General features: G+C 38.8%; 2 protein-coding genes across 3 annotated transcripts; both read right to left on the minus strand.

Moving 5' to 3' along the window:
* Window positions 1-1,386: 1,386 nt before the first annotated feature.
* On the minus strand, window positions 1,387-3,682 carry LOC149152934 (uncharacterized). Of its 2 annotated transcripts, XM_089440400.1 has the most exons (3): window positions 3,489-3,682; window positions 2,632-3,398; window positions 1,387-1,578 (listed from the first exon to the last, which is right to left on the minus strand). In XM_089440400.1, the coding sequence occupies exon 2, from the start codon at window positions 3,350-3,352 to the stop codon at window positions 2,708-2,710; it is 645 nt and encodes a 214-aa protein (XP_089296526.1). In that variant the 5' UTR covers window positions 3,353-3,398; window positions 3,489-3,682; the 3' UTR covers window positions 1,387-1,578; window positions 2,632-2,707. The 2 variants fall into 2 exon arrangements, with proteins under 2 accessions (XP_089296526.1, XP_089296525.1); XM_089440399.1 differs by having other exon boundaries at window positions 2,632-3,682.
* A 3,029-nt stretch (window positions 3,683-6,711) lies between these two features.
* LOC149152935 (uncharacterized) lies at window positions 6,712-12,749 on the minus strand. Its single transcript, XM_089443642.1, has 3 exons — window positions 11,203-12,749; window positions 7,786-11,005; window positions 6,712-7,473 (listed from the first exon to the last, which is right to left on the minus strand). Exons 1-3 carry the CDS (start codon window positions 12,747-12,749, stop codon window positions 6,712-6,714), a joined length of 5,529 nt encoding a protein of 1,842 aa, XP_089299768.1.
* Between the last annotated feature and the right edge of the window lie 1,255 nt (window positions 12,750-14,004).

Genomic DNA, 14,004 nt, shown 5'->3' on the forward strand with positions numbered 1-14,004 from the left:
TTAATTTACATTTATACTAGTTCATTATCGTATTATTTATATTACATATAAATTCAACATCATTATGAAATATTATTATTGTTAATTCTATTAATATATATGGATGGTATTTTATTTATATATGTATATACATATATGGAGAGAGATTGATGTAAATATTAAATTTCTATATGAATATTAAATAAATTTAAACAAAAAGTTTTAAAAGATATTTTCATAATGAAGTTGACATATTTAATATTTAATATTATTTATAATGTATTATTAATTTTCTATAAATGGTATAATATTAAATTGTAGAATAATAAAAAGATTTACTTATTAAAATTTACAAAGATTACTAACTTCTATCTCCTAAATTTAAACTTAGAATTTTAGCAAAAATATACATGTTCATAATCATTTATTCAATAATCATTTCAAAAATAAAAAACATATTTTAGAAACAACTTTAACTTAATCATAATTTGATTTTAGGTTATCATAACGGTAATCTTTTGATATTTATCATATTGAAAAAAAAACTTTTGATATTTACCATATTGAAAAAAAAAAAAATAGTTAATTGGAAAGTACCGTTTAACATGCTTTTTATATTTATTATTTGCGAACTGAAAAGGTAAAGGCAAAAAACATTTTTGTTTTCACAAATATTCTGGTTCTCACAAAATTTAATATATCGCTTCATTATGTACATACTTGACATTACAGGAAATTGAGACGAGCAGGGCACCAATGATGAGGTATACTGAACGAACAACATCAGTGAAGGCATGCGCGGTAAAGAATATCCCTTCTTGTTTGGGCAGTGTGGATGCCCAAACAAGAAGGGAGCGTCGGTTGGTTGTATAGTTGTCGAATTTCAGAGTTTTGAGTGTTTTATGGTTTTTTTTATATGGTTGAATTTATTTTCGTTATCAAAAATGATTCAAACATTTATAAAATGATGTCTTCGTTTAACAATTTCAAATTTTTATTTTTTTTAAATAAATGAAAAATAATTATTTTCTTTTTTAAATAAGTAAAAAGTAATATTTTTTTAAAATAAGTGGAAAGCATAATTATAACTTTAGCTATTGATTACTTAACGTAAAGTTAATTTATTACACCATTTAATCGTATTTAATGGTATGTAAGGGGTAGGTTTTCAATTTTTTAGATGCATTTGAGTGAATTTTAGAAAAACATTTTTAACCCAACAAAAAATATTTTAAATTACACTCCAAAACCACACTCGTTACCTCGAACCTAATTTTAAAAAAAAGTTATCAAATAGAAAACATAAAACCTCTGTGAAACAAAAGGAGAAACTGGCTTAAAATGCTTGCTTTTCTTGCATCAAAACTAATAAAAGAACTACTTAAAAAAACCATAAAGACCTCCCTGAAACAAAAGGTTAAACCACCGGATCACAATGCTTTCATTCATAAAATCAAAAGATCGAGCACCTAAATCCAATGGCGTACGTACGAAACAAAAGCAGAAGAAGATATTCAGTCCAAAACCAAACAAAAGGACCATTACATATTTTTCATAACAAAAGAGGAGTATTTCCCGTAAGAATTCTCCACAACTTGTCTTAATCGCATAGTTACCAAGTTCGCCCGAATTCGGGCAAACAGTACGGAAATTCGCCGATTCGGTTCGTTCGCCGAACAGTTCGCAGAAATTCAATCCGATTCGTTGCATTAAAGGTTAATCGCCGGGTTAATGCAGTTTGTTAATTCTGTGGGCAAATCTGAAATTAGGGTTAGTAAACAGTCACCCATTTCAAAGTCAATCCAACTATCACTTGTATATTTGGATAGAAAAATGGTCATAATCTCTGTAATTTTGTACGAGTATAAGCATAAATAAATAAATCAATGTAAATAATACAAATTAGAAAAATGGTCATAATCTGTACGAGTATAACCATAAATAAATAAATCGATATAAATAATACAAATTCAAACCCCAAAGCATTACCAATTGAGAGGGTTTCAGTCGCAATGTTTTCCTCCCAACACTTAACGGACCGAATGAGGGAAGCAGAGTGAGACGGGAGGAGGCCATTACTTTGAAAAGAGAGATAGAAGCGTGATGGAATATAGGGAAAGAAGAAAAATGACCAGCAGAAAAAGAAAGTAAAAATTGAAAATATCAGTGAAAAATTGGAAAAAACCAGTTTTTTCCATAACAGAAAATAAGTGAAAGTAGTTTTTTTTTCATTGTTACAAGATTCTATGAATCGAAATAAAGAGTTTAGATGGCATATATAAAGAAGGAAAATAAAAAGTTAAAAAGCAGAACAAAATAGAAGGTAAAATTATTATTAGAAAATTTCTATTTTTTTTTATCACGGAAACCCAAATGTGTGAAGTAACTTAATTTAATTAGTTTTTATTTATGGAAAGATTGATGTTTTGGAGAGAAAAGATGAATAGTAATTTTATTTCTAACATTGTTATATTATTTAAAATTAATAAAAAAATATTCATAATTCAAAATAAATTGAGAAAAAAATAAGAAAAAAAATGTTTTTATGATGCCTATTATCGAATTTTTTGCAAATTGAATTTTTTTCATTCGAATTTTTATCGTATCGAATCGAATTCGAATTCGAATTCGAATTCGAACTTGGTAACTATGCTTAATCGTATGGCGACGGAATCATCGATCTGCAGGGACGCACCAGAGAATCAGATCACAGGCGTTACAACAATCGTTAGATGGGAAATAGCTGTAGCTCTAACTTTGTGGCGGCATGTACGTCCTCTTCCTCCTCCTTGGTTACATCATCCGCGTGATGATGCGAACATTGAGCGGGCGTAACCCCATCCAGAAAGCTTCTCGTTTTTAAAGAGCCCTTACCCTTTCCAATGCTTCCCTCTTCATCTTTATTCTTTTCTGTAGCTGCGCCGGCATTTAAATCTGTTTGTGCATCCCGGGAATTGCTTATATTGAAGTCCTCCCTTTGGAAAGAGGGTTTCCAGGGCGACGTACCTCTTTTATCATAAGCAATCATGTCGATAGCGTCTGACGAGCCTTGTGCCTGTGGCATACCGGGCATCGCCATCAACAACTGGTCCTCTGCTGCATTAATGCCGCCTCCCGCACTTATACTACCAACAAGGAAATTCGTGCGCCTTTTTTTCAAATATTTCTTCGTTTCTTCGATTCTCTCCAACAAAATAAGAAATTCCTCCACGCCCCCTTCACAGTCCAACACTGTCCGGGGCCGTTTGCATCTCTCCCTTTCTTCTTCTTCTTCTTCCTCCCCTTTTCTTTCATTTTGTGACGCTTCCTCTGATCGACCTGGAAAGCATACTGCTGGTCCCGGCAACAGCCATTTCGGAACCTTGGAATTCATGTCTATAGACAGTACCAGTAAAACCTTTAGTTTAACAATCTTCTTCCTTCATTCAAGCCAACACAATACATTAATAGGTCTAAGAAATTATCTGAATGCGGTCTCTATATAAGGAAAAAAGAGGTATAGATCTTACAGAATTCAGATCACAGTGGAGTTTTGTTGAAATTAATTCGGTTTGAAAGGAAAATGGAAACTGCAGACCTCTCTGATCATGTGCTGGCCACACCTCTCTCTTTCATTTTTTCTCATCACACATCTCTCTTTCTATTTATGGGGAAGGGGGCTGAACAAACGAGAAAAAGTTAACCAACCACTTGCACTCTCAAGTCTTTGTTCTTGTCGTCAACGAATCGTTGTAGAATAGGGAGTCCCGATTTAAGAGAAAAAATAAATGGAATATTGGAGGACAGAAAGCGACAATTTAGACGGAAAAAATCAGAATCTTGAGGGAGATATTATAAAGTTGTGGACAAAACAAAAAAAAGGCAAGTCTCCTTTATATCTCTCCGTTTTACTTGACTCTTATGTTCCAGGGAATCTGTATTTCATTCGATGAAAAGGAAACAAAGCAAGATTATGTTATTAAGAATTCCTGCAAAGCCCCTCTTCTCTACCGGTAGAGCCATGACCAGTCGTGTCGTTTACTCCATCCTCCTTTGCAATTAAGAAAAAGGTGGTATTTTTTTATATTAGAAGTAAGAAAAATTATGCTTTATAATTATAAAATAATTATACGAGTAAATAGAAATTTTAAAATGTGTTTTGTTATAAAATTGTTTACATACAGGGTTAAGTCAACAGAAATTGTAAAATGTGTTTTTGTTATAAAATTGTTTAGATATAGGGTTATGGTAGGGGGTGAATTTTTTTTAAATAATGGGAATGAGTTAATAGATTGTAATAATTAATAATGATATCATCACATTTGATTTGATCACTAAGTTATAACAAGATATTACATTGGATTTGAGCATTAAGTTATAATACTTTTTTTTATTGTTATAAAAATAAAAAGATATAGTTATATTAAAAAATAAATGAGTTAATTATATTAAAATGGGTTAGTTATGTCTATAAGTTTTTCATAATTTTAATTTAATTATCAATAATTATTAGGTGGATGGTAGAGATTTAACCTTCATAGAATATGTCCTAATATTCATAATAGTATTCACAAATCAAGGATCAAGATTCATTTCCCAGATAGTTATATTTTTTTAATTATTTACTTGAAATTAATTAATTAAAGAAAATGTAATATCAATCACTCCCATATTGGACATGGCTATATTGGCCTATGGTATTGCAACAAATGCTATTTACAAACTAAGAATTTTCATGGTAAAGTGGAGGTGAATCTCCATAGTTATGAATATTGTTACATGTTTTTTAAAAAGTTTATATGTTTAACTCATATATTAATAAATTTTATAATTCATAATAACAATAATATAAAATAGAGTTATAATTTAGTTAATTTTTATGATTGATTTATTTATTTTTAATTTGGACCATTTGAAATGTATCATGGGGTAAGTGATTTGATTCCTATAATAAATTGGTGACTACCCTTCTTTACCAAACATTTAATTTATATAGTTGCACTAATTAATTAATAGTTACATATAATTAAGTAATTACCTCCATACTTATGTCCATTTTGGAATAGAGCTTCCATAATTTTAATTATATTATCAATAAATATGGATGGTAGTAATTCAACCTTCACTAAATATCCATGGTATATTTTTAATACTAGTTAGAATAAAGGGTTGAGATTTAACTTAAAAGTAATTATCTTTTCAATCATTGCAAATTAAATTAAAATAAAATATATACTAGCACAATCATATATATTAAATAGTTGGTTAATGAGAATAGGCATTAATCATAATAAACATCAAAACACTTACTTCGTCATACATTAATCTATAATAAATATCAAAATACTTACTTCATCATACATCAATCAATAATAAACATCACGACTCTTAACTTCATCATACATGTCAAATTACTAAAATTAAAAAAATTATAAAAAATTAGTTAAATTATAACTTTGTTTAAAATTATTGTTTTTTTTTTTCTCGGCAATACTAACCACTTTGTATTAATATGTACAGGTAAACTTTTACATCAAACAGACTAGCTGCCCAGGGCCAACTGTGGCTCCTTGGGTGGCGATATCAAACTTATATTTTTTGCCTCGCAGGGCACTAGTTCCAGATAGCTTGAAAAACATGACTCTGAGATTTTCCAGAATGACTTCAAAACAGCCCACGCATGGGCATTCCAAAAAGACGCATAGCCCAAACAAACTATAGAGACCGATAACATTACCGAGAACCGACAAGAAACAGGCAAACACATAAAGCTTAGACCAGACATTAGACTCCGGACCCAGTGCAACTGTGGAAGCCGCGAGCCAGACTTAAGGACATAAAGGAAATAGACTATGATGCAGAACGAAAACTTGAAATTAGCCAGCACCCTGACCCCAGCCTGAGAGAAGGAAGCAAAAACGAAGGAGTGCCACTGGGAACTACTCCTCTGGTTCTTCTTCCACGAATCTGCTCCAACCTTGTCCCTCTGGAACCCCTTCCCACATAGCCATGGGATTCTGCGCGGGAGCTGGCAGCTCGGATTCTTGAAGTTGGGAGGGGGTTTGAGGCAACTCTCTTCCTGAATTGCTCGCTGCATTGGAGGGCTCCCCCATTGGGCGCTTTCCCCTCTCGCTTGCTGAACTATCCTCCGCAGGAACCAATGATGAACTTTCTTCATTTTCCTCAGGGATTTTGGTAAAAAGCACAGAGATGTGGGCATTAACACCTGCATTGTCTCTGGAGCTACCCAGTGTAAAGGTGACTGAGCCAAATGCTGGGAGTATGGTCTCACCCTCAATAGAGCTGCCCACTTCCAGAAATTGACCAGCTGAGAGTGGGGTGACTCCCGCCCTTCGATAACAGTAGCAACAACATCAATGATGATGAACGTCAGCTGCAGGAGGACGAGAGGATTCTCCACGTCCTGGGCCTCTTCTGCTAGGCATCCTCTCACGCGGCCACACCATGGTATCCTCCAATTCCTTTTCGTGAACCAGAGCAGTGGAGGGCCGACAGTGGCTATGATCCCTTCCCGTAGCTTGCTGCATCCAAAATGGGTATGAATCGAATTTAACTGAGCGAAGACAGAGCCCAGAAAACACAAGAATGGCGCGGACCTCACCCAATCTTTCAATAACCAGATCGTGGTATTGGCACTCAGAATTCTGAGAATTCTTCCTGTCGCTCTGAGCTCTCTTACCCACCAATTCAGCATATTTAAGCTCCTGAACATTCCCTCTGATATGACCTTCATTAAATGCGTCTTGCAGGATTGCCATCACCTCCCGCAGCTCCATTAATATCGCCCTTATGCCTCTTGCGTCTTGAAGGATCGGCGGATTGAGGCAATAAAGGCTCATGCTCATCACGTGTCAGCCCATTCCAGGCATGTGGCCTCCCGTGGACAGGCTCGATGACACCCGCATCCGGGGCGACAGCCTCTTCTTGGATCAGTCTTTGACAATCCTGGAGTTGTTGCCTATTGGGAATGATATTTGTGTCTCCAGAAAGCAGAGGGTGATCAGTCTCTGTCCCAATGTTGGCTAGGAGGTCCGCAATTTTGTTGCCTTCCCGTTTAGTGTGAGTGAAGGAGAGGGCTCTAGAATTGCTGAGCTTCTGAGCCAAATCATTTAACCTAGCTTCAAGCCTCCAACTGGGTGCTACTTTCCTTGCATTCGAGCCATTCTGAAGACGGGTTGCCATGTTGATAAGAATCTGGGAGTCCCCTTCTACTATCAGTGGTTGAAGGTTGAGATTCCAAGCTAGCAAAAGGCCTTGCCATAGACCTTCCAGCTCTGCGGAGTTGTTGGTGTCCCACCCTAAGTTCCCAAAATAAATCAGTATGGGAGTTCCTTCAGAGTCCCTCAATATGCCTCCATAACCAGCTGCGCCAGGATTTCCTTTGGAAGCCCCATCAAAATTCAGCTTGTATGAGTTTTGGGGAGGGGCTTTCCATTGACAGAGGTTCTTGCAATTGATATTAGGAACACTGCTCTTAAGAGAATCCGGGGGTAACTACAGCTGCCAATTATTTAGAATGTTGTGCTCGTTATCAGTAGAAGGGAGATCATCCGCTGTCCATACCTGAAGTGCCATTGTCTCTTGTATGTTCTTGTGAATCTTGCTCCAGGTTTCTTCTAAGGGAGAGCGATTGTTTTTGAAAATGCGTTGATTACGTTCCTTCCAGATGTTCCAGAGGACGATCCCTGGAAGAATACTCCATAAATGGTTGAGGATCTTGCTCTTGTAAGGAAACTTTGGCCAAAGTCTTAAGGAGTTGATTATGTCTCCCTCCCCTCTGCAATTTTTTTGACACCTGAAACTGACCTTGTCCCAAAGTTGACTGGCTAGAGGGCAGGTATCAAGGAGATGATGGAGAGTTTCTTCATTTTGAGAACAATTAAGACAGATCGAGGGGCCATGAAAGCTCCGCTTTCTGAGCTTATCCCAGGTGAGGATTTTTTTATGACCCACCAGCCAGAGAAAGTAGGCAATTTTTGGCCATGGACCAAGCTCCCAAATTCTGCTCCATAAAGGGTCTGGGGGAGAAGGGAAGCTGCATAACAACTTATAAGCCTCTGAGGTTGTGTAGGATCCCTTGGGTAGGTACCCCCATCTGAGAATATCCCCTCCATTATCCTGCCTGATACTTCTTTTCTTTAGCTCGATCATTAGCTCCTCTTGCTGCTGCTCATTTGCATGATTGAGTATTAGATTGCTCCGTTTCCAGATCCTGAAGCCATGCTCCATCTCCGATGACCAGAATTGGTAAACTTTTTCCTGCTGATGTTCTGGCCTTTCTGGAAGAACGGAAGGGTGAAGAATATTTTGGAGTTTAGGCAGTTGGTTCCAGGCATCGGTCCAAAATCTTGCGGTGCGTCCGTTCCTTATTTCCCAGAAGCTGTGCTTCTGTATTATCTGATAGTGTTGTTTGGCCGCATTCCATATTGTGGATCCCTTTTCAGTGGGAATGAATCTGATGAGTTCCTCTTGAGGTCGATTTCCGGCATACTTGGCTGTCCATATTTTTCCCCAAGGCTTTTCTGGGCTAGTGATCCATTGCCACCAGATCTTGGCGTTCATGATGGAATTGCTGTGTTCAGGATCTCTTAATCCAATGCCTCCCTTTTCCTTGGGCATACATACATTAGTCCACTTTACCAGGGCCCATTTGCGATTGGTAGCCGCACTGCTCCACAGAAAATTGTGCTGAAGGTTTCTTATGCTTCTTAAAACCCATTTAGGCGCAGCTAAAATTGAAAACAAGTACAGAGGCATTGCCTGCAAAACCGATTTGATGAGAATGATTCGACTGGCTAGATTGAGAGATCTATATGTCCAGAGATTAAGACGGTTTTCCAGTTTCTCAAGCAAGGAACGCCAAGCGGGTTGTTTAAGAATTGAAGCCGAGAGGGGAGCACCCAGGTATTTGGAGGGTAGAGAAGCCGCGGTGAACCCCAAGATTCGAGAAACAACAGATTTGACAGAGGGCGGAGTATGGAAGAAAAAAATCTGGGATTTGGAGCAATTGATGTGCATTCCAGAGGCCTCCGAGAAGTCCTGTAGGAGAGATTTTAGACGGCGGGCTTCTTGAGCAGAAGGATAACCATAAAGCATCGTGTTGTCGACGAACTGCTGGTGGGAGGTGGCTGGGGAGTTATGCACAGAGATGCCTTTGATCTGATGAGAGAGGAGGGCTTGTTTGATGTGCCTCCCTAACCCTTCCGCCATAATGACGAAGAGAAAGGGAGAGAGGGGGTCCCCTTGCCGAATACCCCTGGAGGGGTTGAAGGGGCGGGAGGGGATGCCATTGACGAGAATTGAGAAATGAGTGGAAGAGATCAGGTTCATGATCCAACGGATCCAAGGAGAGCAGAAGCCAAAAGCTGTTAGCATGTCATGAATATAAGTCCAGCTTAGTTTGTCAAATGCCTTGGAAAGGTCTAATTTGAGAAGCATACCTGATTGCTTTGAGTGATTGAGGGAATGAATGATTTCGTGAGAGAGCAGGATGCCATCCATTATGTGCCGTCCTTCCACGTACCCTGACTGCTCCGGGGAGATGAGTCCAGGTAACAGAGGTTTGAGACGATTTGCTATGACTTTTGATATAACTTTGTAAATGACATTGCAAAGCGCAATAGGCCTGAACTTGTCCGGGGTAATGGAGTCCTCCTCTTTGGGGATGAGAGTTATGAAGGTGGCGTTGAGAGAGGGAAGGAGCCAACGCGTAGCCCTGGATTCTTCAACTACCTGCCAGACTTCCTCTTTTAGCATGTCCCAGAAAGAGTGAAAGAAGGTGGTGGAAAACCCATCTGGCCCCGGGGCTTTACCTTCTTTGAGCTGCTTCATTGCTTCATCCACTTCCTGTGGGTGAATAGGGTGCATTAGGAGGTCATTTTGTTCCTCCGTAATGATCTTAGGGATGTTGCTAGTGATTTTGCGAATGGCCTGTCTCCTCCCTTCTCTCTGCTCTTTATGGATCTGTTGGAAGTGGTTGAGGAGTTCCTCTTCAATTTCCTCATGTGTCTCTACTCTTGCCCCTGTCTGTTTTTGAATGAAGGGAATGTTGTTATGCATTCTTCTCTGAACTGTAGTTCTGTGGAAGAATTTTGTGTTACGCTCACCCTCCTTCAGCCATCTGACCCTTGACTTCTGCCTCCAATAGATTTCTTCCTGCTTCCTCCTGTCCTCCATTTGACTGTGGATGAGTCTCTCCTGCTCCAGGGTGGCTTCCGAGTGCCCCTCCATGATAACCCTTTGGTGAAGGATTTCCAGGTCCTGAGTAAGTTTATGCTGCTCCTTGAAGATGTTACCAAAGGTTTCCCTATTCCACCTTTTTAGATGATCTTTGAGAAATCTTAACTTTTGCTGGAATTGATACATCTTTGATCCTTCTGGGGGAATAAACGAGGCCCACGTAGCCTTCACAAACTCCTTGAAAGTGGGATGCGTGAGCCAAAATCCTTCAAATCGGAAGGGCCGTTTGATTAAGTTACCTGGTCTTTGCCATTGAAGTGCTATTGGCCAGTGGTCCGATCCAGTATGAGCAAGAATGGCTGCTGAGAAGTCTCCTCCTAAGTGGACCGCGTTGTCAGAGATGAGGAAGCGATCCAGTTTTGAGGCGATTTGGTGCTTTCCAGACCTGCGGTTACTCCAAGTATAGGTGCCATTACAGAACGGCATGTCAATAAGAGAGGTAGATTGGATGAAGTCCTTGAAGCGGCTGTCCTCATGCTCCATTCTGCGCCTACCTCCCAGCTTCTCTTCAGTTTTAGTTATCATGTTGAAATCCCCGGCAGCGATCCAGAGTGGGTATCTTCTGCTGTTGCTTAGTGCTTCAATCGTGTCGAGGAGCGCTATCTTACTTCCAGAATCTTGAGGGAAGTAGACATTTGACAGATTACCGTAAATGTTGGTGCCCAAGATGTGAAAGGTCGCCTGAATAAGGTGATGCGCCGCATGAAAATCAGAAAGGGATACCGCTTGGGTATTCCAAACTATCGCCAAACCCCCTGAGGCTCCGGAGGCGTCCACTGCTACCGAGCTGCAACCAGGCCAGGCTTTCGAAAGTATGCTACCTAGCGTAGTACTATTACACTTTGTTTCTTGGAGAAAGCACACTTGTGGCTTTTCCTTTTTTATCATATGTTTTAACATCCTGAGTTTTCCGGGGCTGTTAAGCCCTCTTATATTCCATGATACCAGCTTCATCATTAACCGTTGATGGAGGGCTTGAAGTACTTTGTCAACGTTGCGTATCTGCCTGAATCCACCAGGATTTTCCCAATCTCTATTGTTCTTTGCAGATCTGTCTTTCTGCCTCTTTTTTTTGTGTCTTTTGTGCGCAGGCTTCCGTCCCATTGGCTGCCTGGCTGTATTCCAAGTTGGTTCTGATAGTAAGCCCGAGAGATGACCATTTCGAGCTTGTTGAGTTGGAATGCTGGAATTGAATCATATGCTTTCTTTTTACAGGCCAGCTCCAGCTCTAGGATGTCTAAGCCATTCAGGTCGATACTCTCGGGCTCTTCCTCCATGATTTGCACTTGATCGCTGTCTTCAGTACTGATCTCCGGATTCTGGGGACGCTCTGATTTTCCATCGACTTCCATTTCTTTGATGATCTCTGGAGTGTCTTTCTGATCCCGCTTGAGGATGGAGGGAGAGATAATGGGGGTCGGAGATTTGGGAGGGGGTTGAGATGAAGAGGGAGGCGACGAGGAGGTCGGGTGATCAGGGTTGTCTTCATCGAGGGGTGGGAGATCCTCAGAGACTTGGCCTAGAATGCCAAAGCTGTTCTTGGTTACTGGGCCATGGGACTTGAAGGGCTGGGGTTTGGACCCATTTTGGGGCTTTTTGTGGGAACGCTTCCTACTAGTGACTTTAGTGAAGCCTTCCTGGGCAGGGGAATCAGGAGAGTCGGGGAAGCTGTTTTGGGCATTTTGAGGACAATCCCTAAAGAGATGACCTAGGGCATGGCATTTTCGGCATCGAAAAGGAACATGCTCATAATCGAGCGGTTGGATCCATTCCTCATCTCGATGGGCAAGAGTGACTGACTCAGGAAGGGCTTCATTGAGGCGAATGAAAACACAAATTCGGGCATAGGAGATATACTTACGAGACAAGGTTTCCTCCACCGTTCTGATGTATTCTCCTACCCCATTTCCAATCCCTTTGAGAATGTCCTCCTCCCAATATTCATCCGGGAGAGAATATAACCTAATCCAGACCGGCGCCCAGGTTAAATCTTCCTTGTCTGGGTTAAATCTGGGGATCCAATCCCTCAGGTATAGACCAGCCGAATTGAAAAAGTAAGGCCCTCCTACTAATATTCTGTATTTGTCCTCCAAGCAGTAGAATATTGCTGTGAAAAAACCTTTCGGTCCTAGCTGTAGCGTGACATCCCCTTTTGGTTTCCATTTCGCCGCTATCCAACCATTAAGGGCTCTCTCAGTAGGCCAGAACCCTATGAACTTTCCGATGAGAGCGTGATCTCTCATGAACTCAATCCTTCTGTCAATCTTGTCTCCTGGCAGCTCGATACGCGGTCTTTCCTTGGCAACTGGCCTGCATGTGGTTGAAGTTATCTTCGGACCTTCTTCAGGCTTTTCCGTTCCTTTCTGGGGATTACTGTTTTCCTCCTTACGCTTTCCAGTTCCCTTGTTGTCGTTCTGGGGTATCTTCCCCTTGTTCAGAATCTCTCTGTCAACTGACCCAAAGACGACGCTTTGCGCAGGATCTTGCTGCGACGGGGAGGGCTCTGACGCCCCCCCCTGCGGATGAGCCATAGAGAGGCCCTGATGCGCTGCTGCTGAGTACCGCTTCTGCAATCTCTTTGCTTCAGACTGTGCTTGCCTAAGGTGCTGTCGGCGCCGTAGATGGAGCGCTCAGAACCCTAGCGCTCAGAACCCCTATTTAAAATTATTGTTATTGTTAATCATAGAAAGAATTAACATGTAAGTTAAACATATACACATTTCAAAAAAACACGTATCAATACTCTTAATCATAGAGATTCATTCCCACTTTATCATGGAGGTTCTTAATGTGTAAATAGGAATTGTTACTATACCATGTGTCAATACCATGACTTATCAATATCGCATGCTCAAAAGATGATAACTCATTTTATATAGGATTTGTTTATGATATTTTTACAATTAATGAATTTAGGAATAAGTAATTTATTAATAAATCTCATCCTTTGATTTGTGTATACTACTAAGAATATTTTAGAATAATTAATGGAGGTTAAATCCTTCCATCTACCTAATAATTATTGATAACTAAATTAAAATTCTAGAAGCCTTATTCCAAGATAAAAATTCCTTTGGGCATAATAAAATATTTTCACTATGAAATAAGTTATTTTTTTTGAAGATGTGGTATTGATAGGTTATTGTGGTAGCTCAAAAAAGCCTATTGACATGTTAATAAAATATATGATAAAGTGAAGGTGGTATTGATAAGTTATTGTGGTAGCTCAAAAAAGCTTATTTACATGTTAATAAAATATATGATAAAGTGAGGATGAATCTCCATAATTAAGGATCTTATTACATGATTTTTGAAATGTATATATGATTAACTCATATATTAATTCTTTTTTATAATTAATTATAATAAAATTAAAAGAAAGTTATAATTTAGTTATTTTTTTATGTTTTCTAAATTTTGGCAATGCGACATGTATCATGAGGTGAGTGTTTTGGTATTGATCATGGATTGATGCCTATTATTATTTATCAACCATTTAATTTATATGGATTCAATAGTTTATGTTAATTGGTTTTATCTTGAATGGTTCTAAGGAATAATTGTTATCCTCTCTACCCACATTCAATTTTTGCAAGTGACAAGTTAAACTCTTTAAATATCCTTGAGCCATGAACATTATCTTACTCTTGTTTATAAAAGAGAAGATAAAATATTTTGTTGCATGGAAAAAAATTAATAAGTAATTTTAAATATTTGAATTAAATACCAAAAAAAATTACTTTATAATGTATGAATAATAAGAATAGACATACTTGTTGATTCCTT

Source organism: Pinus tabuliformis, chromosome 9, assembly GCF_031772625.1.
Source record: "Pinus tabuliformis cultivar Carrire ecotype Pingquan chromosome 9, CPIR1, whole genome shotgun sequence".
Lineage (NCBI taxonomy): Eukaryota > Viridiplantae > Streptophyta > Pinopsida > Pinales > Pinaceae > Pinus > Pinus tabuliformis.

Excerpts from the sequence above, each read along its gene's own strand:
- LOC149152935 (XM_089443642.1), bottom strand. The coding sequence starts at position 12,749 with ATGGCTCATCCGCAGGGGGGGGCGTCAGAGCCCTCCCCGTCGCAGCAA. Across the intron at positions 11,006-11,202 it reads AGATACGCAACGTTGACAAA|CTCGGTAGCAGTGGACGCCT; the intron begins GTACTTCAAGCC and ends GCCTGGTTGCAG. Across the intron at positions 7,474-7,785 it reads CCAGTCAACTTTGGGACAAG|TTACCCCCGGATTCTCTTAA; the intron begins GTCAGTTTCAGG and ends TGGCAGCTGTAG.
- LOC149152934 (XM_089440400.1), bottom strand. The coding sequence starts at position 3,352 with ATGAATTCCAAGGTTCCGAAATGGCTGTTGCCGGGACCAGCAGTATGC.